Raw genomic sequence first — 25,607 nt, forward strand, 5'->3', positions numbered from 1 at the left:
CACCCACTAGCAGAGCGCGCTATTCATATGGTAATGTGCTGAGGCGGTCTATGCAAATGGTAAACGCCCCCACAACAATGCCTTAAAAACATCAAGTTCATTCACTTTCCTGCGTGTTTCGAAGATGGCATGCTACACAGGTGAGGAATAGTTTTCCTCAGAAGAAGAGCGGGACTCCGATGATGTTTGAAGAGTGACTTGATCCAGCCGAGGATACAATTTCAGATGAGTAAGTCTTTACTTACATTAGTTGATGTGCTATTTTATATAAACATGGACATATTTGACTAGTTTGACTATTTCCAGACTTGCCAGCCAGGATTCAGAGTACTGAAATTTGAAATATGTCCTAATAGGCAAGTTTTAGTTACATTTAAATGTTGTTTCGGCTAAAGCAGGTATTTAAATTGTATGCTGTATGATATAAATATGATATGTAATATGATATAAAAATAATATGAATGTTTAGATTATATTTTAACTAGTGTTTATGCTTCCTCATTATCATCAACGAAGCTTGTGCTTGCAAATATCTGTTCGGGTGTAAATGTGTAAACGTGCTCTAAATATGCCCATATCAGAAAATCAGCATATTAGAATGATTTCTGAAGATCACGTGACACTGAAGACTGCAGTAATGATGCTGAAAATTCAGCTTTGATCACAGGAATAAATTGCATTTGGCAATATATTCAAATAGAAAAGTTATTTTATTTTTCACAATATCACTGTTTTTGCTGTATTTTGGATCAAATAAATGCAGCCTTGGTGAGCAGAAGAGACTTCTTTTAAAAACATTTAAAAATCTTACCGATCTAAAACTTCTAAATGGTAGTGTAGGTCTAAATTTTTTAAGTCTATATGTAAAGAAAATGTATAGTCAGATAATACATTAAATCATTAAGTCTCCTCACATATTTTCTTTCTCAGGGGAGGGGTCTTTGTCTCCTCAGGTGTGAATCACATTAGTATTCATGATCATCCATGCCTCCTTGCATATGGCCTTTCTAACACTAAAAGTATCTTACAAAAGTTAAATGACTATATTGTTTTGTATGAATGAGTGATCAGGATGGTTTCACATCATTTTATAGCAAAAACTCTAGGCTACAAGATCCAGTTCTTAAAAGTCTTGTGAACAAATGTTTAGTATGTGTTATATGGCCTTATTTCAGTGACTTAAATTTTTGTTTTTTCAAAAACCACGCATAAATGTTATTTTTTCAAAAATACAAACATGTACATACATGTTGCTCACATATTATTGTAGCCCAGTTTGTGCTGAATACAGTGTTATCAGACTTTAGCCATTAATATGTTTTTAAGCAACTGAAAAAAAGCACAAATGTCAAGGCATGTCAAAACTTCCCCTGGGTCCAAAACACCCTCAGACCCCAGAGGGTTATGAAAGCAGCCTTCTGAGTACCTTTGCATAGTCATATCGGTGCATAATCGGTGAAAAATCGCTTCTGCACTGAGGTTCCCAGCCAAATTGAGAATGATGCTTTGGCTGGCCATAAAATATTTACATTCCCACAGCAAGCATTGTCCTTCATAGAGACAATGGGGTGAGTAAGCCACTGATGTTCCCGGCCAAATTGAGAATAGATACTAAGGATGGCCGCAAAATATTTACATGCCCACAACAAGCGATGTCTTTCATAAAATCAACGGACAGAGGAAGTCATGTTGTTTTTCTCACTTTGCTCCCAAGTGAACTTGACTCACTGAACATTCACTTTGACCATCCGAGGAAGCTGGCCGCCTTTTTTGTTTCTTTTTGTGCTGGTTCCACCTAGCGGCTGGAGTTTGTTTTGTGGAATAACACTCCTTCGGGACAGTTGTGGATGAATCTGCATGTTCCTTGTGTTTATGCCTCCTATTGGCTGGAGTTTGTTTTGTGGGGTATTTTTTGCAGGACTTTGGAAGGATTAGGTCATCTGCTGCACTCATGCTCACTGAACATTCGTTTGATTGCCCGAGGAAACTGAACACATTTGTTTTGTTTGTTTATTTTTTGTGCTGGTTCCGCTGGAGTTTGTTTTGTGGAGGAACACACCTTGTTTTGTGAATGAATCTACACGTTCTTTGTGTTTATTCTGCCTATTGGCTGGAGTTTGTTTTATAGATTATTTTCTGTTATGTAATGCTGTCTCACAAAATTTGTATAGAAAAACCGGACTTGAGCAATCTGATGGCAAAGCTGTTGCGGGGGCTCTCGCAGGCGTACATGGACTGTTTGCCGTCGTGCGCAGAGATAATGCGCACGTTTTTCTTTTTTCTGTTTGTTTGGTTCGGGGGGAGTTTGGGGTTTGACTGTTGCACTAATGTTGGAATTTGGTCTTTATAATTGTATTTTTGACACACAATCTATTTTTTCTAAAATGTCAAAATGTCAAATGCTAATATGAGTGGATTGTCTCTCCATTAGCACCCCATAAAAAAAGAAGGAAGGTTATTTCTTTTCTTAAGTGTAAGAAATATGATATAGTGTTTCTTCAAGAAACGCATCTTTCCCCGCAGGAAGCTAAAAAATTAGGGAAGATATGGGATGGGCATGTTTTCTTTAGTGCTGGCTCAAGTAAGAGCAGGGAAGTTATTACACTGATAAGTAAACATCAAAGTCTCAGATCACACCCTGGTGAGTTTAGAGATTTTGTCACATATGGAGAAAAATAAATCATGTAGTTGGCGCTTTCATTTTTAGATTCAACTTTGTCATTGTGCAGAGTACAGGTACTGAGCCAATGAAATGCAGTTAGCATCTAACCAGAAGTGCAAATAGCTATATGTATATGTGTGTGTATATATATATATATATATATATATATATATATATATATATATATATAGAAATATATATGAGTATACACAATAAAGATTTTTATGGAGTGCAAAGTTATGAGGCAGAGAAGCAGAGACCAGCTCAATGCAAATGTCTATGAATACAGTACAAGGTGCATTATACAGAATTAAGTATATATATATATATATATATATATATATATATATATATATATATATATATGGCCGGTGACCATAACAGTGCAAGTGGCATCAAGAGGTAGAAATTATGTGCAAAGAAATGTGCAAGGGAATGTGCAAAAGAAAATATGTAGTCCGAGTGGGATGTAGTGTTCAGCGCCTGAGTTTGGAGTTCAGTAGGCTGACAGCTGAGGGAAAGAAACTGTTCCTGAGTCTGCTGGTGCGACAGCTAAGACTCCTATAGCGTCTCCCAGATGGGAGAGGAGTAAACAGACCATGGCTGGGGTGAGAGGTGTCTTTGATAATGCTTCTCACCCTCCTTAGGCAGCGTTTGTGGTGAATGTCTTTGATGGAGGGTAGCTGAACACCAGTGATGTATTGGGCAGTTTTCACCACCCGCTTGAGGGTCTTCTGGTCTGAGACAGTGCAGTTGCCATTCCACACTGTGATGCAGTTTGTTAGTATACTTTCAATAGTGCAGCGGTAAAAGTTCAGCAGGATGTGGGGGGACAGATGAGCTTTCTTTAGCTTCCTAAGGAAGTAAAGGCGCTGTTGCGCCTTTTTTTATCAGAGTGGAGGTGTTGTAGGTCCAGGAAAGATCTTCAGAGAGGTGGACACCCAGGAACTTGAAGCTAGTCACACGCTCCACTTCGTCCCCATCAATGTAAATGGGAGTGTATGTGTGGCCCTTCCTAGTCTGCTGATAGTCCACAATCAGCTCCTTGGTCTTCTGGATGTTGAGTGTGAGATTGTTGTTGGCACACCACACTGCCAGGTGCTGTACCTCTTCCCTGTAGGCTGTCTCATCGTCGCCGCTGATCAGGCCTACCACCGTGGTGTCACTTGCAAACTTGATTATGGAGTTGCAGCTCTTCAGATAACATTAGGCATTTCATCAATATCATGTGGTCAGTGGCGAATGATCAGACTCCGATCGCTGCCATCTCACTTGATGCTGAAAAGGCGTTTGATATGGTAGAATGGGATTATCTTTTTAAGATTTTGGAAATATACAGATTCAGGAATACTTTTATTAAATGGATTAATTTACAGACATCCTGTAGCAGTGGTACAAACAAATGGATTAATTTCAGATTATTTTACCCTGGATAGGGACACCCGGCAGGGTTGCCCTCTTTCCCCATTATTGTTTTGTCTTGCCCTGGAACCATTAGCAGCCACGATAAGAAGGGAAGACGATTTTCCAGGGGTGGTGGCGGGAGGTGTGGTGCATAAGCTTTTGCTTTATGCAGATGATATTTTATTATTCGTCTCTGACCCCATTAGATATATGCCTTGCCTCCGCAGAATTATTAATTCCTTTTGGATACAGAGTCAGGGTCAAATACCCAAGATTTTGTTTTATTATTATGCATTCTGTCTCAGACATTTGGCTCACTGGTCACTTCCACCTGAGAGAGCCCTTCCCTGGTTTTGTATTGAACAGGAAGTTCTTGCCCCTATTTCGCCATTGCAAAGCCTTTCTATCAAACTAATCTGAGAAGTTACACCCCGTTATCTCGCATTTGCACTCGGTATGGACAAAAGTGTCCAGAGTGTTTAATTCGGACATTTATTTAAATGTTGCCTCGAGCATATGACAGAACCCAAAATTATGTATTAATAAGTCCCCTTTCTGCTGGTCAGAGTGGATTGTGAGGGAAGTTAATACACTTGGTGACCTATCTGAGAGTGGAGTGTTGAGATCTTTTGAAAATTTGGTTCAACATTTTGGGATTCCCAGATATCAGTTTTATAGGTATTTACAGCTGCGCCACCTGCTCTGTACTATTTTTGGGAGTAGCATACACCCCTTAAAGTGGCAGATACTATGGGATTGGTGATTACTGCTTTTGGAAAAGGTAATGAGGCATCTGTGTATTACTCACTGCTAATTCAGAGTCTGGGGGATGGAGCTTTAACTTCTATCAAGAGATTATGGGAGAAAGATTTAAACTTGGTATTGGAGGAGGGAGTGTGGGCTAGGATTCTAAAAAATGTCAAGTCTGCATCTAGAGCGCTCAAGATGGCACCGAGTATGGCTGCTGCGTTGCGAGCTCTGATGCAACATGGTAGTGTTTTGTTTGTTTTGTTTACAATTCTTATGTTTTTTTGTCTTGGATGTTGTCTGCCTTATTGTCTATGACAGACAAACACTTTTGGACATTGGTTCAGCAATTTCACACCATAAACCGGACTTCAGATTCCTCAATGCCGACCCGCTGTTTACAAACACGCAAGCGGAGCCCTTTGTCTGTGCTGCTTGGCTGCAGAAAAGCAGGAGGAAAAGGGGAAACAGAGCCGGCGTTCTCATCAGAGTAAGACGCCGTGCAAATCGACCCCCACTACCCAGTATTCTACTGGCAAATGTTCAGTCTTTGGATAACAAGCTCTGCGAGATGAAAGCGCAGATCTCTTTCCAACGAGAGACGAGGGACTGCTGCATTATCTGCCTTACGGAAACTTGGATGTCTGCGGAGATTCCAGACTCAGCCAATGAACCCGCGGGGTTCTCCGTGCACCGAGCGGACAGAGCGAAAGACCTCTCAGGTAAAAGCAGAGGTGGTGATGTGTGTTTTATGATCAACAAATCCTGGGGTGATCAGAGGAACGTACATTCTATCAAGTCTTTCTGCTCTCCTGATCTGGAATTTCTCATGCTTCTGTGTCGACCATTCTGGCTACCGAGGGAATTCACAGCGGTCATTATCACTGCTGTGTACATCCCGCCACAAGCCGATACAGACCGGGCACTCAAGGAACTGTATGGGATTATAAGCAAGCAGGAAACCGCGCACCCTGAGGCCACGTTCATTGTGACCGGGGACTTTAATAAAGCCAGTTTCAAATCAGTCGCACCAAAATATCACCAGCACATTAGTTTCAACATATGAGGGGACCGGGTTTTGGACCATTGCTACTCTCCCTTCTGGGATGGCTACAAATCCCTCCCCCGCCCACCATTTGGCAAATCGGACCACTCTTCCATTCTGCTTCTGCCCGCTTACAGGCAGAAACTGAAACAGGAAGCACCCACCCTCAGAACGATCCAGTGCTGGTCGGACCAATCAGACTCTACGCTACAAGACTGTTTTGATCACACGGACTGGGAGATGTTCCGGTCCGCCTCTGATGACGACATCGAGCTTTACGCTGATAGTGTAATGTGTTTAATCAGAAAGTGCGTAGAGGACGTTGTTTTGACCAGAACAACACGGATCTATCCGAACCAGAAGCCATGGATAAATAGCGATGTTCGCGCGGCACTTAATGTGCGGACTTCCACTTTTAATTCCGGGAACGTGGAGGAACATAAACAAGCCAGTTATGCCCTCCGAACAGCAAAACGCCAGTACAGGAACAAGATTGAAGGACAGTTTAACACCACCAACTCTAGAAGCATGTGGCTGGGAATTAACATCATCACGGACTTTAAAGAGAATAAAAAATCCCCCATGATAACCACTGCCTCTCTCCTGGATGAGCTAAGTACTTTTTATGCTCGTTTTGATGTCCTACATCAAAAAAAAGATGTGTAGATTCAAGTCTTACATGGTAAAAATCTCTGCAACCACAGTCGAAGTATATCATAAGAATGATAGCGTACTTTTTACCTTGATCCTGTAAATCTTGTACCATGTCTACAGGTGCTTACTTTGCCTGTAGAACAGGGTAGCATGGAGCAATATTTGCTCATTTAACTCTACAACTGTAGACGCATTGACATAGGTCATGTAAACACAGGTTCTCTGATACATTAATATGCACATTAACAGATTATATTTAGCTCCTGTTATTTGTTAATCAGTTTTTACATAAAAGTGTAGCCTGCTGTTACAGGCTTAAAATATATTCTTTTGAACCTGTGCATATTGCTAGTTGTTTTCATTGAGCGGTGTTGAATTTTTATCAACTTAAAACATTGACTCTAGTACAACCTGACTGCAGAGAACTTCAGCAGGTCAGCAGACTGCTTACGGTTTCCCGTAACTCATGCCGCTCCAAATTAACTCAAGTAGCCCAGTCACTAACGCCTTTATGGCTAACACTATTTTGTGCTGACATTTTTAATCAGTCCTTTTATCATCTTTGTCTCAATCCTCAAATCACATTCCTTATGCACAAACACTCATAAACAAAGGCAAACTTTCTCCTTACCCCAACTCTGCTTCACCCACACACATCACTTCCTTAATGATTGGCCATTATATACTCACTCCTCATGCTCATTTGGTAGTGGTGGTGGTGGTGGATCCTTAAAGTGGTAGAACACTTTTTCACTCACAGTATCCACCTCTAACAAACTTCAACAGCGAACAGATCAGCTGAATGTAAACAAGTTCATTGAAACTGAGGTAAAATACAAACAGACATTTTGAGACTTATTTATTGTGATCATTTAAGTGTTTGTTACTTGTTTTATGTTTTTATAAGAAAGTGCCTTGTTCTCGCGGTCACTTGAATAAGAGTGCATGCTCTCTCTCTCTCCCTTGTGCAGTGGGCGCTGAGATTAAGGGAGACACGCAAATCAAAGTTGGTTAAAATTAAACTGATACGTTAGTTTTAAATGGCAAACATACACGTATTTATGGTATGTATCCATGTATGACTACAGAGAGCACTTTAATATGAAAACAAGCAAATCCCGGTCATTTATGGTGATTTATAAATCCCGGTCTGACAATTTTAAAGTCCCTTTCGGGATAGTCCCTTTCGCATAGTCACCCTAAACAAGCAGATATTACAGCTTTTCCTACTTACATTACAACTTGTGGACAGTTTTGCCACTTCCTTTGGTGATCGTTGTGCTGCACTGATAGACTGAACACAGGTGGCAGGTGAATGTTCTGACATCGCGATCGGCATTTATATTCTACCTCGTAATGAATATTATCCATAACGAGCCAATTAAACATTAAACATGACTGTCACTAGGCGAAATGCAACTGTCTTATCCGGAGGTTGGAGATGGTGAAACGGGGGTCAGTCATTGATGCTCTATGGCAGATGGCCGCTCGAACACTTCAGTGGCTTCACCTCCTGCTGGCAGTTTAACGTTGCATCATCACTCCAGTTCTATATATACATATCAGTGGCTAGGAATATACCCTCTCACCTTTTTGTTCAGTTGATTTCGATCCATCTTTAACTCACAAAAAAACAAACTCTCTTCTTAATAGAACTTCATATCGCCGATTTTCTTCACGATAAGATACACGTCATGACACATATATTATGATTCACTACATTGCAAGCAATCACATTATAATCTAACTGCAGCAAGCACGCACGAGTGATGAGCTTCTCAGCGCAAGACAGTGTATCAGCCGGAAGAAGTTTGAAACACTCTCGTGCTGTTTTTCACGCGACTCATACCACAATGAGAAATGCAGGTTTCGGAGTTTGTGCTTATTTATACAACCTGCTTCCTTATTATTTGAACTTTAATAAAGGATGCATTAAATACTGTATATAACTCCGAGGTGTTTCCTTTTTAGACATCCTGACAGGCAAGTTCTTTCTTCCTCTCCAATCAAGCATGAGCTGAAGTGTTGCTCTCCCACATCATCATTAGTGTTTCAAATGATCTCATGTTGTGTTAAATGAAATGATAAAATCGACAATGATATTTTCTGTCGACAAATTTTTATTGTCGACATTGTCGATAATGTTGGGTAATCGTTTCAGCCCTAATGGCAATCTAACTTTTGAAAAACACATTTCCAATTTTTTCTAAAACAGCATTCTTCCACCTCAGATATATTGCTAAGTTATGACACATGCACTCTGTTGCTGATGCCGAAAAACTAATTTATGCGTTCATGACCTCAAGACTAGATTATTGACTAGAAATTGTTACAGCGTAACAAATTGTTATACAGCAGTAAAAAAATAGATTCTTGAAAATGGATGGTGTACATGCGAAAAGTACGAAAAGGCCTTGTCCTGAGGGTTCTTAAATCTCCAGGGGTCCGAAAGTCCCAGCTGAGAAGAATAATTAAGCATTACATTGGCTGATTTGGACAGAGTAGCTATTTTAGCGGAAGACCTGTCAAACGAAGCCTGTGCCAGATTAAAGTCTCCACCAATAATTATATAATGGTCATCAACTGTTACATCTGAGGTTGTTACCCCTCCTACCAACCACCAGAGGGAGCCCTCTCCCGAATACTAACTCTGTACCATTTCTTCTTTGGTGACTTCCTGTTTAAACTATATAAATACCATGCTGTTCCATTGTTCATTGTGAAGTATTGCCAGTTTACCCTGCTTTACCAAGTGGTTTTCCATTGCTGATTGTTGTCTTGTTTTGACCATTGCCTGTTTTCCTGGATTTACTGCCTTTGGATACCCCTTTGTTTTGTTTGCCTTGTTGGACTGTCTTTTTGGTTTATTGGATTATACCGCCTGCTTAACAACTACCTCTGTTTGCCTGCCGATTTGGATTATTTGCTTGTGTACTTTAATAAACTTCCTGCACATGGATCCTAACACCGTCTCCATGGCCAGTTTGTTACAATCAACATTTGGTAAGTTAGAAAATAACTTGATGAAAAACTCATCATCGCAGTTGGGGGCAAAAATAGACAAGAATTACTGGTATGTTACGGAGCTTGCCCGTGACTATAACAAATCGCCCATTGGGGTCTGATATAGTATTAGTCGATACAAACAGGACAGATTTATGAATAATAATAGCTGCCCCACAAGCTCTTTGAGAAAATTTAGAATGAAATAGATGACCCATCCAGGCTCTCTTAATATGGAGCACATCTGCTGTACACGTGCATTTCTTGTAAGAACATGATTGCAGCCTTGATGTTGTAGGTGAGTAAGGATCTTACCGGCTTTGAGACCAATATTAATCTCTTTGGTATTCCAAGAAATTAGTCATAGCCCCCCATCCCTTATCTTAGTAGTATTAGCCATTCAGTAGAATTGATAAAGAGAGGAAACATCGGTGTGCAGAAATGTGGCCTGGGTCCAAGAAAAAAATAAGGAAAGGGAGGAGGAGGGGAAAAAACCAACCCCCACCATCAACTTGCCCCCCTCAATAGTAAACACATGCTAAGAAAGGCCACCCACCCTCTGAGTACTTAAGTCAAGTTCAACACAAATGGATAACTTGACCTTCAGATATCATCTCCCATTTTACTGTTAACGAAACCCCCCCCAAAAATATAGGCAGGACAGAAGTCAGAACAATGATTGCTGCCCAGCAGTATCAGACAAATGGCAACAATATTGAAGAAAAAAAAAAAAAAAAAAAAAGGGGGAGAATGGAAGGGGTAAAAGAGACAAAGCTAAGTAAGTACATGTTTATAAGTGAATATTTAGCTGAATGAAACATCCTGCGGAACTCAGCAGGGTCGGTAACATCCAACGATAACATTTGATCCAGTTAGAAGTCTATGCAACATAAGAGTCAAACTGTATATGGTCAGCATATATCATTATAAAAAAAGGAATAATCATCCATGTGAGTAGAACTCAAGTGAGTATAAGGCCAGTATGAAAAACCAGACTCCGTCAACTAATCATAGAAAATGTTTCGGACACCATCAGGGAATAGGCAGAGGGTGAGCATGTAAAGGCCCGGCAATAAAATGTGGTTATCCAGCTGAATATCAGATGCAGGGATTGAAGTAAACAAAGCAGTTTTATGATGAGGAGCCAGATCAGACTGAAGACACTATGTCCTCGGCCTCAGCTAGTGAAGAAAAGTATCTTTACCTCCATCTTAATAAAGAGCCTTTCTGGGAAAAGTAGAGTTGGTCTGAGTCCCAGATTGCAAAGATCCGCCATGAAGTGGCGATATTTAAAATGCTGTGCCACCCAATCAGGCGCGTAGTCTGCGTATATGGTGATCAGGCTGTCTTGAAATTTTAGCCTGCCTCTTTTGGCTAAGGCCTTGCGCATAATCAGTTCTTTCTGTTGATAGTGATGCAGCCGAATGATGATTGCTCTTGGTTTCTTTCCGGCCACCGGTTTACTGGTGAGGGCCCTGTGGGCTCTATCAATCTCCAGAGGGGAAGGAAGGATGTCCTCTCCCAGGACTTCAAATAGTAGCTGCGAGAGGAAATAGGAAGGACGAGGGCCTTCAATCAATTGAGGTAGGCCAATGATTCATATGTTATTCTGCCGGCTGCGTGACTTGAGGTTGGTATTTTAGCCTGTAGCTTGGTGGTGTTATCAGACAGAGCAGCATAAGTAATCTCCAGGGCAAGAAAGCTTTTGTCTGTTACACTGGCATCGAGCGAGGCAATTTTATGAATATGGTCCGAAACCGTGGCCTGGATGTGGTCTATCTTGATCTCTTGTGATGAGATGACCGATTTGAAATCAGCCGAGAGGGCCTGATGGTGTTGATCTAGAAGCGTAGCTATCGCCGCCATATTAAGATCACTGGCACTGTCATCGAAGAGGTCCGGTTTAAGATCCCTCTTGCTTTTAGTCGATTTGGATGCCATAATAAGCAAAATAAAATAAAAAAAAAAAACTGTAATAGTTCTGTCCATATAAGATTGGAATAAGCACATAAGAAGTCAAAGAAAAAGTTGCAAAGAAGCAGGAGCGAGACACAGAGACTAATAAACCTCAAGACTGTTTGCCGATTTCTACACTGATAAATCCACCACACAGAAGAAATTTATTGCTTATTTTCGCTTGTTTTGGTGAGGCAAGTGGCTTATTTTAGGCTTGTTTTTCCAGAGCAGGCTGCTTGTTTTTCTTGCGAGATCTGGCAACACTTGCAACTGGTTTTTCACCTACCCTTAGTAGAGTACTGTAATTTTAAAAAAAGAACTTTATTAATCGTTCTTTTGTTTCATTCTAATCGGTTACCATTTGGAAAGGAGGCTGTGGAATGTCCAAACTGGAACAAAGAAATACAGTTTCTGCTCTACACAAACTGAAATGGAAAAACATTAAATTTTTAGTCCCTGCTTTAAACTGCAGTACAGCCCATTGTATGTTTATATCACAGCCTCATTGTCATTCCCATCAAGAATCAAAGATGGTGTTGCTGTGAATGAGGTCTATTACTAAATAGCAGGGATTTATGATGATAGCATATGATTGTATAAATAGGCCTTAAACATAGGCCAATTAGAAATGGCATTTGTGATAAATGCCCTATATTATATTTAAAACAAATCGATAAAATTACCTTCTGTCACAGTCATTTTGTTTCAGGTAACAAGGCTAAAAGGGATGCACTTTGAACTGATCAGGACCTTCCTATTTAAATGCCCATTGTCTCCCTCTCTCCATGTTGGCATGAGTCCCCTACATTTGTCGCTCCCCTAAAAGCGCACCCTGATCCTGTTTTGCTGTTTGCCATTTAGAGTATGAACCATAGAGTGTTCCATTCTTGTTACATCCTTGACCAATCTGTAACACTTCCCCGTTGGAAACCTGTGACATGTTGTGTTCTAGTGAATTTGATTAAGATTTGTATTCACAAAAATAATTTTACATCCAAAATTCTGCTAAATGATTTTAATATTTTATTTAATTATATTTGAATGAGACAGACAGAGAGATAGACAGACAGATAGATTGAATAAGAATTTTATTTAAAATATGCAACTTATGTTTAAAATACTTATTTTTAAAGATTAACAAGAATTTTTTTACTTACATGCTTGAACTTTGACCTCCATTAAACTTTGCTCTTTATGCTGCTGCTTTTCATGTTTCTCTTTCAATCGTTGTCGCAGTAATATCCAGAAACAAAACGCATAACACACCTGCAAAGAACATTGGCCACATAGGCTTATATGTATTGTCATATCAACATTAACATGTCTATTAAAATTAGAATATCAAGCAATGTTAGAGACATTACAACTTTAAAGCATGGACACACTGAAAAGAAATGTTTACTACAAGTGTTTTATCTGGTTTGACAGACAGGGTTTGTCAGTAAGCTATTGATTAAGCTCCATCAAAAGAATTAGCTTTACGAACCTTTGCAGCAAGGTGGATACAGGGCACTTGATAGCCATAGATATCTAAGTCAATCAGGACAACCTTCGGTAAAGTGGGGAAAATGTCACTATAGTTGAGATGGAGTTCACTAATGAATGCAGTCACTAGCAGCAAAGTTCCGTAGACAGCGAGGAATGGAGCACAGAGCATGGCGAACCGCCGCCGATCCTTAAACATCCAGATCACACATGACCACACCAATAACACTAATGTAAGCCACGAGTTATAGCTGATGCTCCACACCTGCACACATAAAAGTCAAAATAACTAAGGCAGCATGAATTGTAACACCGTGGCTGAGATTAGAAACGCATACTACCCATACTATATTCTTACTGCGTTTTCCATATATCAGTCTCTGGCAGAAAGAGTAAGGGTAGTATGTCATTTAGTACTCGGCCCGTATACACAAGTGCAGACGTGAGCGCTTGGACAAGACATTGCCAACGTGGGGTGCCACTGAACAAACTTAAACCTGAAGTAGGTAATTTCTGAGACACTTGCGCCGCCGAAAGGAATTGCAAAAATAAGCAATGTTCAAAACGCCATTGGTTGAGTAATGTTGTTGGGGCAGGTCGCGCTAAACAAACACAATAATTTTATTGTGCCTCAGAGACAAAGCATTTAACGTTTAATAATAATAATAAAAAAAAAAACTCTGAATGACTTACTTGTATCTGTCTCTGCATATTGAGCTGGGAAATAAGTATTTTAACACTGAAAAGTTACATACTTCAGCTTTAAAGCTAATGTAACGGTGTGTTAATATGATAAATTACTGCATAAATGGGGACAGCGCCATCTATATGGTGAATGATGCTATTTGATGAGTGGAATAGGGAACTGCCACAGCAGAGCTAATGAGACATGCTGTGGATAAGTGGCACATTTTGAGTGGTCTGGGGAATTATCAGTTAAAAAGTACTTAAAACGCATAAATAACTGCTATTGTGAATCAGTCTTGTAATGAACATGTTAGGGATCTGTTGACGTGTTTGGCATCGAATGTGTTTTTATATTGAGTTATTCTGACTTTGTTTAATTCCTGTGTATTATCTTGTGTTTCATGTAGGACTGATTCATTCTCTGTGCCACGAAACCCTTATTTCCATTTTTGTATCTCCATTATACAGGTAATGTTGTAAAAATATTGTTTTAATGTGTTTTGATTAATTGCATTATATGTACTGAATTGCCCATGTTCACCACTAGGTGGGGACGTTTCCTTTTCATATTGAATTAATTTGAACTGTTCTTAGAAGAATTTAGTGAAAATGCTTAACTGTCATTTTGATAAAATTGTACAAAGATTTTTTAATTTCATCACCATACGATCACAAAGTAAAACATTTAAAAGGATTAAATTGAGAAATAATTGTTTTAAAGAGAGCAGAGCTAATGAGACATGCTGTGGGACTGATTCATTCTCTGTGCCACGAAACCCTTTTTTCCATTTTTGGATCTCCATTATACAGTGAGCCACATACAATAAATAGACCACACGGGCAAGACTGTCACACTAAGGTATGTAATTTCTTTGCCACTATAGTGCAACCAAACTGAATTGCATAAAATAGAACACTGATTTTAAACAGTTTTACCAAATACTCCATCTGCCATTGATCGAACAAAGATATAGCCCCTTCCAAAACTTGCAACATTAATTGATGTTGCTGTGATAGACAGGGGCCTGTACCGGTATTTAATAGCTTCTTAGCCTGCACCACAAAGTCAGCTTACTATAGGTGGCTAGCAAAGTATGTTTTAAGTGTTTTTTGGAACAGATAGTGGGTCGGCTTATACCAGTGTTCAATGCCATATATCAAAATCAAATCACTTTTATTGTCACACAACCATAAACACAAGTGCAATAGTGTATGAAATACTTGGGTGCAGTTCCGAGCAACATAGTAGTCGTGACAGTGATGAGACACATACCAATTTACAATAAACTTCAGATTTACACAGCTCAATTTAAAATCTAATATACACAATTACACACAACACAATATACAAATAATAACATACAATGTACAGTTTACAATACACACAATATAGAATACACATTATACAATCAAAATAGTGTGTGTGTGTGTGTGTGTGTATGTGTGTGTGTATATATATATATATATATATATATATATATATGTACAGTAGGTTGTATTGTGCTGTATTGACATTCAGGCTGTCGGTTGATAGTAAGTTGCTCTGTGTTAAGAGAGAATATAATTTATGACAGTCCAGTGTGAGATAATAAGATTAATAAAGTGTAGTGCTGATGTATATTGATCGTGAGAGATCAAGAGTTCAAAAGTCTGATTGCTTGGGGGAAGAAGCTGTCATGAAGTCAGCTGGTGCGGGTCCTGATGCTGTGATACCGCCTGCCTAATGGTAGCAGTGAAAGCAGCCTATGGCTCGGTTGGCTGGAGTCTCTGATCCTCCAAGCTTTTTTTTCACACACCGCCTGGTATATATGTCCTGGAGGGAGGGAAGCTCACCTCCGATGATGTGTCTTGCAGTTCGTACCACCCTTTGCAGGGCTTTGCGGTTGTGGGTGGTGCTATTGCCGTACCAGGCGGAGATGCAGCCAGTCAGGATGCTCTCTACAGCTCTCTACATATAACTTTGACACACGCAATTTGATAGATTGCTAAAGCTAATTAGCACCCGTTTTTTGGTGTCTTAGTAAATCAGGGCCTAACGTATGTCACATCTACTCCTGAACTGGTCTCCCACTATATGAGGGCGCCCTCACCCGAATTACTTCCGCTTCCTGGAACACTGGCATCTCATTCACTACTCTTCATAGACTGTATATAAGGACATTTTTGCTCACTGCTACTTTTGAAGTCTTGTAGATCTCCCACAACTGCATTTCTGAGCATTTACTATTGTTTTGGATACTCTGTGTTTTGACCCTTGCCTGTGTTCCTGGTGTTGCTATTGCCTCTTGTTTTTGGATTACTCTTTGGAGTGTTTTGCCTGTGCGTGTGTGGGTTTTTTTCTTTTTTATTTTTTTTTTTCTTCCCCCAACACCAGCCTGCCTTGCAATCTAGTTTTTTCTTTGCCCTTAATAAACTCTATGCTGCACATGGATCCTATCGAGTCATCTGTGTCACAGTATACTACCCCTCATTCCAAATGCATTTTTAATTTTTTTCCAAAAGTATAGGATACTATGTCTATATCATGTTTAATTTTTTTTTTTTTAACTTTTCAAAATAAGCCTTTTCTTTTTGTGGACCTATAAATTAAGCATTGATATACTGTATTAGTTTAATGTATATTTCTTTATTTTTTCTCACATTCAGTTTTTTTTTTGTGATTTACTAAGAAAAACTGCAATATAGAGACCATATAGGCGCAAATTTCACGCACAAAGCACTATAATGGGCTGGATCGAGTGCAGTTTAATTCTGAGGACCTTCTGTCATTGTACCGTGTGCATCCTATTATGTAGTCCGTTTCCAGTCAAACACCAGTGATCCAAATAAAGACAACACATTCCTAAAAATTGGTAGTGGAAATGGACTGAATATGCAAAGAATAGAAATATTTCTTTGACAGTGACATCTTCCATTTATAATCATAGAAAATGTGATTCTTGTTAGGTTTTGGATGCTTTTGCAGCAACTTAATCACTCTGACAACAGGTGGAAAAACATCAATACAAATTAAATCATAAATGCCATTGTTAATATAAACATTATAATTGAAAAATAAACTATGACCTATAGATGGTGCAAGCACACCCAATTGCGCTTTGCTCTGGCATGAAAATTGGATAAGCTGTAGTGCACAGTCATTGTGCGTAGCGCTGCGCTTTGCACACTCATAAAAGTAGAGCCTGAAATGCAGGTGCAGCAATTTTTGTGAGTGCTAATATTAAGTGCAATTTTCATGCCAGCACAAGTGGCCATGGCTGGGAGTGCCTGCACTATCTGTGTGTGAATGCACGCAAACTGTGTGTGTATTGTATGTTAATGAAGTGGTGCAAAGTGCAACTTGCTATTTTCCTGAGAAATAGATCATTGCACTAAAATGTTTAAGTAGCACATCCAATCTTGGCACAAAGTCTAAAATCAGTTCCTGCATTTGCAGTTTGGAGATTCCACCAGCAGATGATATTAAAGAACTATCAATCACTTAAAACCATGATTTGTGTATTATGAGATCCATAGTAAGTTTATTTTGTGTAGTACCTTTCCAAAGCTCAAGCATGCTGTGCAGAAATTGAACATAAAAATTAATCATAAAACCTGGCATAGGGGCTGATAATGAAGGAAGGATTGTATTTTTTTTAAATGCTGATTGCTGCTGTTAAAAATGAGTTTATATCTGTGTATGTACCAAATGTATATGACATTTGTCTGAACTTAAAGATTTATTTATTTTTTTTTATTGGTGGTGATTTTAATGCTGTGTGGGAGCATAATATGGACGAACAGGTGTGAAGAAAGGAGCTGGTCAAAAAGTGGCAAGTGTGGCTCTACGGGGATGGGCTAGTGATTTGGACTGATTGAAATTTGGCGCTCTAAGAACCCATCATCCAAAGAATGTTCATGTTATTCAAACAGACATAAATCTTTGTCCAGAATAGACTTCCTTTTTGTTTTCCCGCATCTACTTAAGGTGCATAATGTAGAAATGCTACAGAATGCTTTATTTGACCACAAATCTGATATTAAGGTATCTCTCTTTACTGGACTAACATGTTATTTAAAAAATAATAAAATTCCAGACAATTTTTAGAACATCTTAATTTTTATTAAGATTAATAGAAACCCTAAGGACCCTCGGATATTATGGGATACAGCTAAATTGTTTAATTTTCCATATTCTTCCCATTTGAGAGAAAATCTAATATTCAGTAAATCAATTAATTAGAAAGGAAACTAGTGTCTAGTTTGTAAAACTAGATTGTAAAATAAGTTTGGCTGGTAGGCCAACATCTGAACTGATTACAGATAGGGAAGTGGTAACAAAGGAATTAAATAATCTACTTAAACAGAAATCAGAATTCCTCAGAGCTCGACAAAAGTTTTATTTTAACAGATCCCATCCTAGTCGTCTCTTAGATCTAAAGTTAGATCTAATGAATCTCATTCAGTGGTCACCGCAATTAAATCACCAGACGGTACTGTTCATTCAGAGAAGGTCGGTAAGGTATTTAGCTCTTTTTACTAAAAATTATATAGTTCTGAAATTGTGCCTAACATCTTTTTTTGATGGTCTCAAATTACCTTCAGTTAACTCTGAATCCACTGCATTATTGGAAGCTCCAGTTACACTTTCGGAACTGGAGGAGATAGTTAAAAGTATCAAAACCGGTAAATATCTGGGGATAGACAGTAACCCGCCAGAATTCTGTCCTATTCTGGTGACTAATGGTGAATGTTTCATTTAGCAGTTGACAAGGGAGAATTTTCACAACTCAAATATAGCAATTATATCTCTGCTTTTGAAGAAAAGGATAACTTCTATAGCGCAATCTATAGAATTTTTATCATCCAATTTCTTTATTGAATGTGGACAATAAATTATTTGCTAAACTTAGAGAATCGGTTAGAGCCTTTTATGAATTATTTGGTACATATGGACCAAATTCTTCTGACAATGTTAGGAGACTGCTTCACATCGTTAATGAAGCTATTAATATTAAACATCCTTGTGCTGTGCTTTCTTTGGACACTGAAAAAGCATTTGATCAGAGTGGCATTATCTATGGTCTGTTTTATGGTTTTCTAGAAAAATGTATATTAACTATTTATGCCTCTCCCAAAGATTGCATTTCAGTTAATGGCATGTTATCTACTACTATTTTTGACGGGTACGCGACGAGGATGCCCTCTATCCTCTTATTTTCTTTATAGTTGCACAGGCTGTGCGGCAGTCTCCTAATCTTACTCCAAACACTTTAACGCCTATCACATATCTCTATATGCTGATGATGTACTATTGTACTTGGGTAATGTTGGTGTTGGTTTACCAGAGATTTTATAAATTTTTAATCAGTTTAGTGAGATTTCTGGCTATAAAATAAACTGGATTAAATCGTGCCTTTTACAGTTAAACAGTAGTATAACTAATATAGCCATACCTTCCAATATGCTCATCATTCGGAAGTTTAAATACTTGGGCCTGGATATTTTTTCTTTGGTAAAATTAATAATAGAGACAAATTTTAAGTGTTTTTAAAGTGTTACTGGCTGACTTAGAATACTGGACTGCTACCCCAAATTCTCTTCAGGCAAGGATTGCACTAGTTTAAATTAACGTTTTATACCATGCTAATTTTTGTAGCTCCATGTTACCACTTCCCCCACCTGCTGGATTCTGGAATAAATTGCAAAAAGCAATTTCAAAGTTTATCTGGAAGGGCAAGTGTTCAAGGATTCAAATGTTGACTTTGCAAAGAAAGAGGAAAGCAGGGGGTTTGGGCTTGCCCAGTTTTAAATTTTATGCATGGGGATTTGTACTGAGACCTTTCATTTATTGGTTGAACCCTTCAGCATATGTGGCTTGGCATAATTTGGAGGAGAATATAGTTAAACCTCACTGGTTACAAGATCTTATTTACGCCAACATTTCTGATAAAAACAGTAAAGTTAAATTTGGTCCAATAATATCGTAAGTGATTAAAACATGGAATCTAGTAGGAAGGATAACAGAATGAATTCTAGATTTAAGCTTTAAGCTTATGTTTCATAATGCTAAATTACTTATAGGTAGTCGACCAATCTCTTTTCCAGATTGGAATAAAAGAGGAATTCGTACTAATTTCAGATGTTTCAAAAAAATTGAGTAATTTGCTTATTTCAGGATTTGAAAGATCAATTTAATCTTCCAGGGTCGGTCGGTCTTTTTTTTAATTTACAATTACATGCTGCTTTAAAAGCTTATGGAGTACCTTGGAGTACAATATTAGTTTCCAATCCCCTTCATGAAGTTTTCATTTTGGGCAAAAAGAGGTCTGTGGTCTCAAAATTGTATGAAAAGATACTGGAAGTCTCTTATAAACCCTCCTTAATCGGGGGTTTGTGGAGTAAGGACCTCAAGATTCCATAACCTGAAATTAATTGGAAGGTGGTTTGGGATAATATGATGTTAACCTCTAGGAATCCGAATCAACAAATTATTCATTTTAATTTTGTCCAGCGATTTGTATTGTACTGCACAAACTTTTTCAGATGAAAAAGGTCCTCTATGCTAAATTGTAAATTGTTCCCAACGGTCAATTGGTACTTTTATTACATATCGTATGGTCTTGTCAAGAGGTCAGTAATTTTTGGAAAGCTGTTCCAAAGGCTTTGTCAGGGCTATTGGGTAGGAACCTTCCTTGTAATCCTAAAATTTTATTATTGAATGATAATTCAACTTTTATAATCAAAGAAAAAAGAATATGGCTTGTGGGATTTACAGCAGCAAAAACAAAAAAAACAAAAAAAATCTCAGCGATGGAGGAATTCACAGGAATTACATAAAGTATTTGGACATTGCATATGGTATATGGAACTATCAATGGCTCGATTTCATGGTGCAAAAGAAGAAAATGTAATCGTGGTTGATATTGATAGAATTACGTTTAAGGTTTTTTTGTTTCTTTTTGGTTAGGGGAGGGAGTGATGATATTTGGAATGGATGTGATGTGTCTAGGTCAGGATATATGCATGTGTTATAGTTTGGGTATGTTAATGTGTGCTGGGATATGTTTTGTGTTATCTATCGCTGCTGTACATAAATGTTGATAGACTAAAAGTGTCAAATTAATAAAGTTCACCACAAAAATTAAATAAAACAAACAGAAAAACAAAAAATAAATATACATTATAAAACAATGAAAAATGGGAGAGCAGCATAGCATGTTTCAAGCATCCCATAATGTGTTCTGGAGGCAGGAGGAAACACAAACATCAGCTGTAGTATTTCACTGCTAAACACCATAGCAATGGAACATGGCAGACAAAAACGGGAGAGAGTTCACAGTAAGGACGTAGATATTGTGCAAAAGAACGTAAGACACAAATGGTCCATATTTCTATTATTCTAATCTAATGCATTAAATACAGCCCCTTTACACTATCTAATTGTTATGAATAGGCTGTCTTCATTTATATTGACATTGCTTGATAGGCAAAGGATTATATAATAGAAAGCAGATGGTGCAAGCCATCAAAACCAGAGAAAAACCTTGCACTTAATTAAATTGCACTTGATCCATCACATTAGCGCTTTGTGCAAACAGTTTTGCTAACCCACTTGTGCTTAGACTTGGCATATTCTTGCACGAAAATATCAAAACTTCATGGCCATGCCACTGACTTTGGGCAAATGGATCACACAGCGCTCTTTTTAAAAAAAAAAAAAAAATATATATAAAAATAGGGCCCGTGATCACACATCAAATAAACTGTTGTACGTGTTATCGGGGTATGTATTCTCTGGTCTCAAATTTTGCCAAAAATCACACTTTATATTTTTCAAATTGTGAAAAAAGGGCTCACATACTCTATATTGTGAATTTACACTGAAACACCTAATCTCTGCCTAGTTGTGTATTTCTACTCAGACTCTTTAGGACCCCATAACCTCATCACACAACACACCGCATGAGGGGCTGCAACTCAATTACACTAAAATACACACAGTGATGGATGGTGAAGACATCAGTGGATTGTACAGATATTTTAGTGAAATTTAGCCTTCATTACATCGGTTTTGTGTTTTCAGTAAAATTTGAGTTCACTCTTCCTTCATTGATTTGTTGATGAAATAAAAATATTTTCTCTAACACTTCCTGTTCCCTATAAAGTTTTTGTCTAAAGTTTCTTATTTAAGTACTTATTTGACACACATGCCTAGCTTTTAAATTATTTATTTGCTTGTTTATATTATGTAAAACTGTAATTGAGGCAATAATGTTTTATAGGATCACATATATAAAAAAACTCAAGGTTCTTCATAGCATTGTATACAGTATATAGCACTTTCAAAATATGGATCTTAATGGAACCTTTAAAAAGGGGGGTTTGGGACCTGGGTAGCTCAGCAAGTATGATCACCACACCTGGAGTCGCAAGTTCGAATCCAGGGCGTGCTGAGTGACTCAAGCCAGGCTTCCTAAGCAACCAATTGGCCCAGTTGCTAGGGAGGGTAGGGTCATGTTGGGTTAACCTCCTTGTGGTCGCTATAATGTGGTTCTCGGTTGGGGCGCGTGGTGAGTTGTGCGTGGATGCTGTGGAGAATAGCGTGAGCCTCCACACTCGCTAGTTCTCTGCAGTAATGTGCTCAACAAGCCACATGAAAAGATGCGCGGATCGACTGTCTCAGACACAGAGGAAACTAAGATTCGTCCTCTGCCACCCGGATTGAGGCGAGTCACTAAGCCACCATGAGGACCTAGAGCGCATTGGGAATTGGGAATTCCAAATTGGGGAGAAAAGGGGAGAAAATCCCCTTTAGCACAGGGGGCTATTTAGCACCAAAAAGGGTTCTGCTATTGTTACAAGACAAATAACTATCTAGTACTATTTAGAACCATTTTTCTTAAAGAGCCCATATTATACTCATTTACAGGTTCATAATTTAATTTTGGGGGTCTACTAGAATAGGTTTACATGCTTTAATGTAAAAAAAAAAAAAAAAAAAAAAAAAAAATTCTCATACTGTACATTGCTGCTGCACCTCTTTTCACCCTCTGTCTGAAACGCTCTGTAGCTCCTGTCTCTTTAAAGCCCCCCTTTCTGAAAAGCCCAGTCTGCTCTGATTGGTCAGCTGGCCCAGACTGTTGTGATTGGTCAACCACTTAGTGCGTGTCGGAAATGTAACGCCCCTTACCATAACCGAGTTTCAGCTCCAGAGAGCTGTTAACACTATTGTAACTACAGTAACAATGGCGTCAGTTTTGCCGAACCAGTACAAGCCCGAGTCCCATAATGAAATTTTGGTAGAACAAGCTGATCGACCTGAACCATCTTCACAAGCACGATTTGAGCAGGACGTTTCACAGGGTAAGTTTTTATTTTGTAGCTCTTACATTTCAGATGTGATGTTATAACTATGTAATTTCTCTACATCACGGTAACAATGGTAGTGTAACTCGGGACCAAGTACACTGTTCATTAATGTGAACCTAACAAAGCTTCAAGTAAAAGACACATAGTGCATCTAAGTTAGTAATCTTTTGCTAAAAAGGGTGTAACCGAACATTTGTCGCCAGAGTTATTGGACATTACCGGCGGTATTTGAGAGTTAGTGATCAAGTTAGCCGTGGCGAGTTTGGTGCATGTAGCTTAAAAGCTTTAAGAGGAATTAGAGTCAGAAATTTTCTCAAGCCAACCTAATAATAACTAGATTGAAAAGTTTGTGGACAAACTTTAGGCTGGCTTGAGAAAGACTAGCCTGAAAGTTTGAAGTAGTTTTAAAAGCTTGAAGTTTGAAGGTTTTAAGGTTTTAAATGATACTTTAGACTTCCAAGTTGACTTATTTCACTCAGGATGGCAAGTAGCCTCTAAGTATCACCTTGGTAACTGCCTAGCGACAATATGGGGTTACCCTAGCAACAAACCACATATTTCTGCACCAGAACATCAGAGACTTCGGGTTGCTTTCATTGGACTCAGGGTAATAAGGGGCCTTTTGAGTATCACCTTGGTAACTGCCTAGCAACCAAATGATCTATCTATCTGTCTGTCTGTCTATCTATCTACAGTATCTATCTATCTATCTATCTGATAGACTGAATGGTCTTATCTTTCAACTTTGAACTTTTAAAGCTATTACTTAAACTTATAACTACTTCAAACTTAAAACCTTCAAGCTTTTACAATTACTACAAACTTTCAGGATTAGCTTGGCTTTCTCAAGCCAACCTAAAGTTTGTCCACAAACTTTTCAATCTAGTTATTATTATTATTCTGAGACTAAAAAGTATGACTCTAACTCCTAGAGCTTTTAAGCTACATGCACCAAACTCGGCACAGACCTTCAGACTAATCCCGAACAGTGTGCTATATCTTTTCTTACTGATCGGACTTATGGTTTTCCCACAGCGGACGATCAAACATCGGAAAAATCCCCTTTCACTTACACTGATGGAATGTTCAGACTATTCAAACTCCAACTGTCAAAAATGCAAAAGTATACAGCCACACAGAAGACCTTTAATATGCCTTTAGCTGTTCTAATTTACCACTCATACTTTCAATCTATCTATTTATCACTCCATCACTTTCTTTTCTATCTTTACATCACACAACACTTTTTATTCTTTCTTTCACTCTATCACTTTAACACCCTAGCAACTGCATACAACCTAGCAATCATTTAGTGCACATTAGCAACCAAAACCCATTGACTGCCATTCAAAATGGCTTAGTTGGATATCTCTGGATCAGAATATCATAGTCTTCAGGTTTGCCTCATTACACTCAGTCCAGCAAGCAGCATTTTTAGGATCACCATGGCAACTTCCTAGCAACCAGACGGACTTACCCTAACAACCGTATAGCAAAACACATATCTCTGCACTACAACATCGTAGAGACTTCAACTTTGGCTTATTTGACTCAGACCAGCAAGGAGCATTAAGTATCACCTTGGTAACTGCCTAGCAACCAGATGGGGTTACCCTAGCAACCAAGTATCAAATCACATATCTCTGCACCAGAATATCATAGAGACTTCTGGTTTTGTTTATTGGACTCAGGGTAGCAAGAAGCTTTTTGAGTATCACCTTGGTAACTGCCTAGCAACCAGATGGCGTTACCCTAGCAACCAAGTAACAAATAACATCTTTGCACCAGAACATTGTAGAGACATTGGGTTTCTTTCATTTGACTCAGGGTAGCAAGGTGCCTTTTGAGTATCAGCTCGGTAACTGCCTAGCAACCAGATGGGGTTAACATAGCAACCAAGTAACAAATCACATATTTCTGCACCAGAAAATTGTAGAGATTTCCGGGTTGACTTATTTCACAAGTAGCCTTGTTCAGTATCACTTTGGTAACTGCCTAGCAACCAGATGGGGTTACCCTAGCAACCAAGTAACAAATGACATATCTCTGCACCAGAACATCATAGAGATTTCCAGGTTGACTTATTTCACAAGTAGCCTTGTTCAGTATCACTTTGGTAACTGCCTAGCAACCAGATGGGGTTACCCTAGCAACCAAGTATCAAATCACATATCGCTGCACCAGAAAATCGTAGAGACTTCCAAGTTGCCTTATTTCACTCATGATGTCAAGGAGCCTCTAAGTATCACCCTTTTAACTGTCTAGAAACCACATGGGGTTACCCTAGCAACCATGGAACTACACCAATATCTCTGCACCAGAACATCCTACTGTAATGGGGGTGGCCTCTTTCAACTTGGGGCAGTTGGTGGGACATCATGGTGACGAATTTTGCCACGGCAAGCACCACTCACATTTTCTTCAGGAAATGTACCTATCTAGTTATTCTTATTATTATTCCGTTCAAACTTCGGCACCTAACTCATCCCACACCGTTTGTTGTAGACCCACAAATGAGGTGTCAAATCGACCGGCCTATTGATGACACTGGTGCTGTGACTTTTCTAAGGGGTTGGGGGTACGGTGCACCCCTGGGGGGGCATTAAATGTCCC

The 25,607-nt window shown here is 38.8% G+C and overlaps 1 protein-coding gene across 1 annotated transcript in view; it reads right to left on the reverse strand.

Annotated features, from left to right (window-relative positions):
* Positions 1-25,607, reverse strand: part of si:dkey-11f4.7 (piezo-type mechanosensitive ion channel component 2) — a 648,587-nt gene that overhangs the window by 526,081 nt on the left and 96,899 nt on the right. The window contains 2 exon segments of the mRNA XM_051709767.1: positions 12,629-12,737; positions 12,958-13,221. Of these exon segments, the coding sequence (XP_051565727.1) occupies positions 12,629-12,737; positions 12,958-13,221 (373 nt within the window).

The sequence above is a fragment of the Myxocyprinus asiaticus genome, chromosome 11, assembly GCF_019703515.2.
Source record: "Myxocyprinus asiaticus isolate MX2 ecotype Aquarium Trade chromosome 11, UBuf_Myxa_2, whole genome shotgun sequence".
Classification (NCBI taxonomy): Eukaryota; Metazoa; Chordata; class Actinopteri; order Cypriniformes; family Catostomidae; genus Myxocyprinus; species Myxocyprinus asiaticus.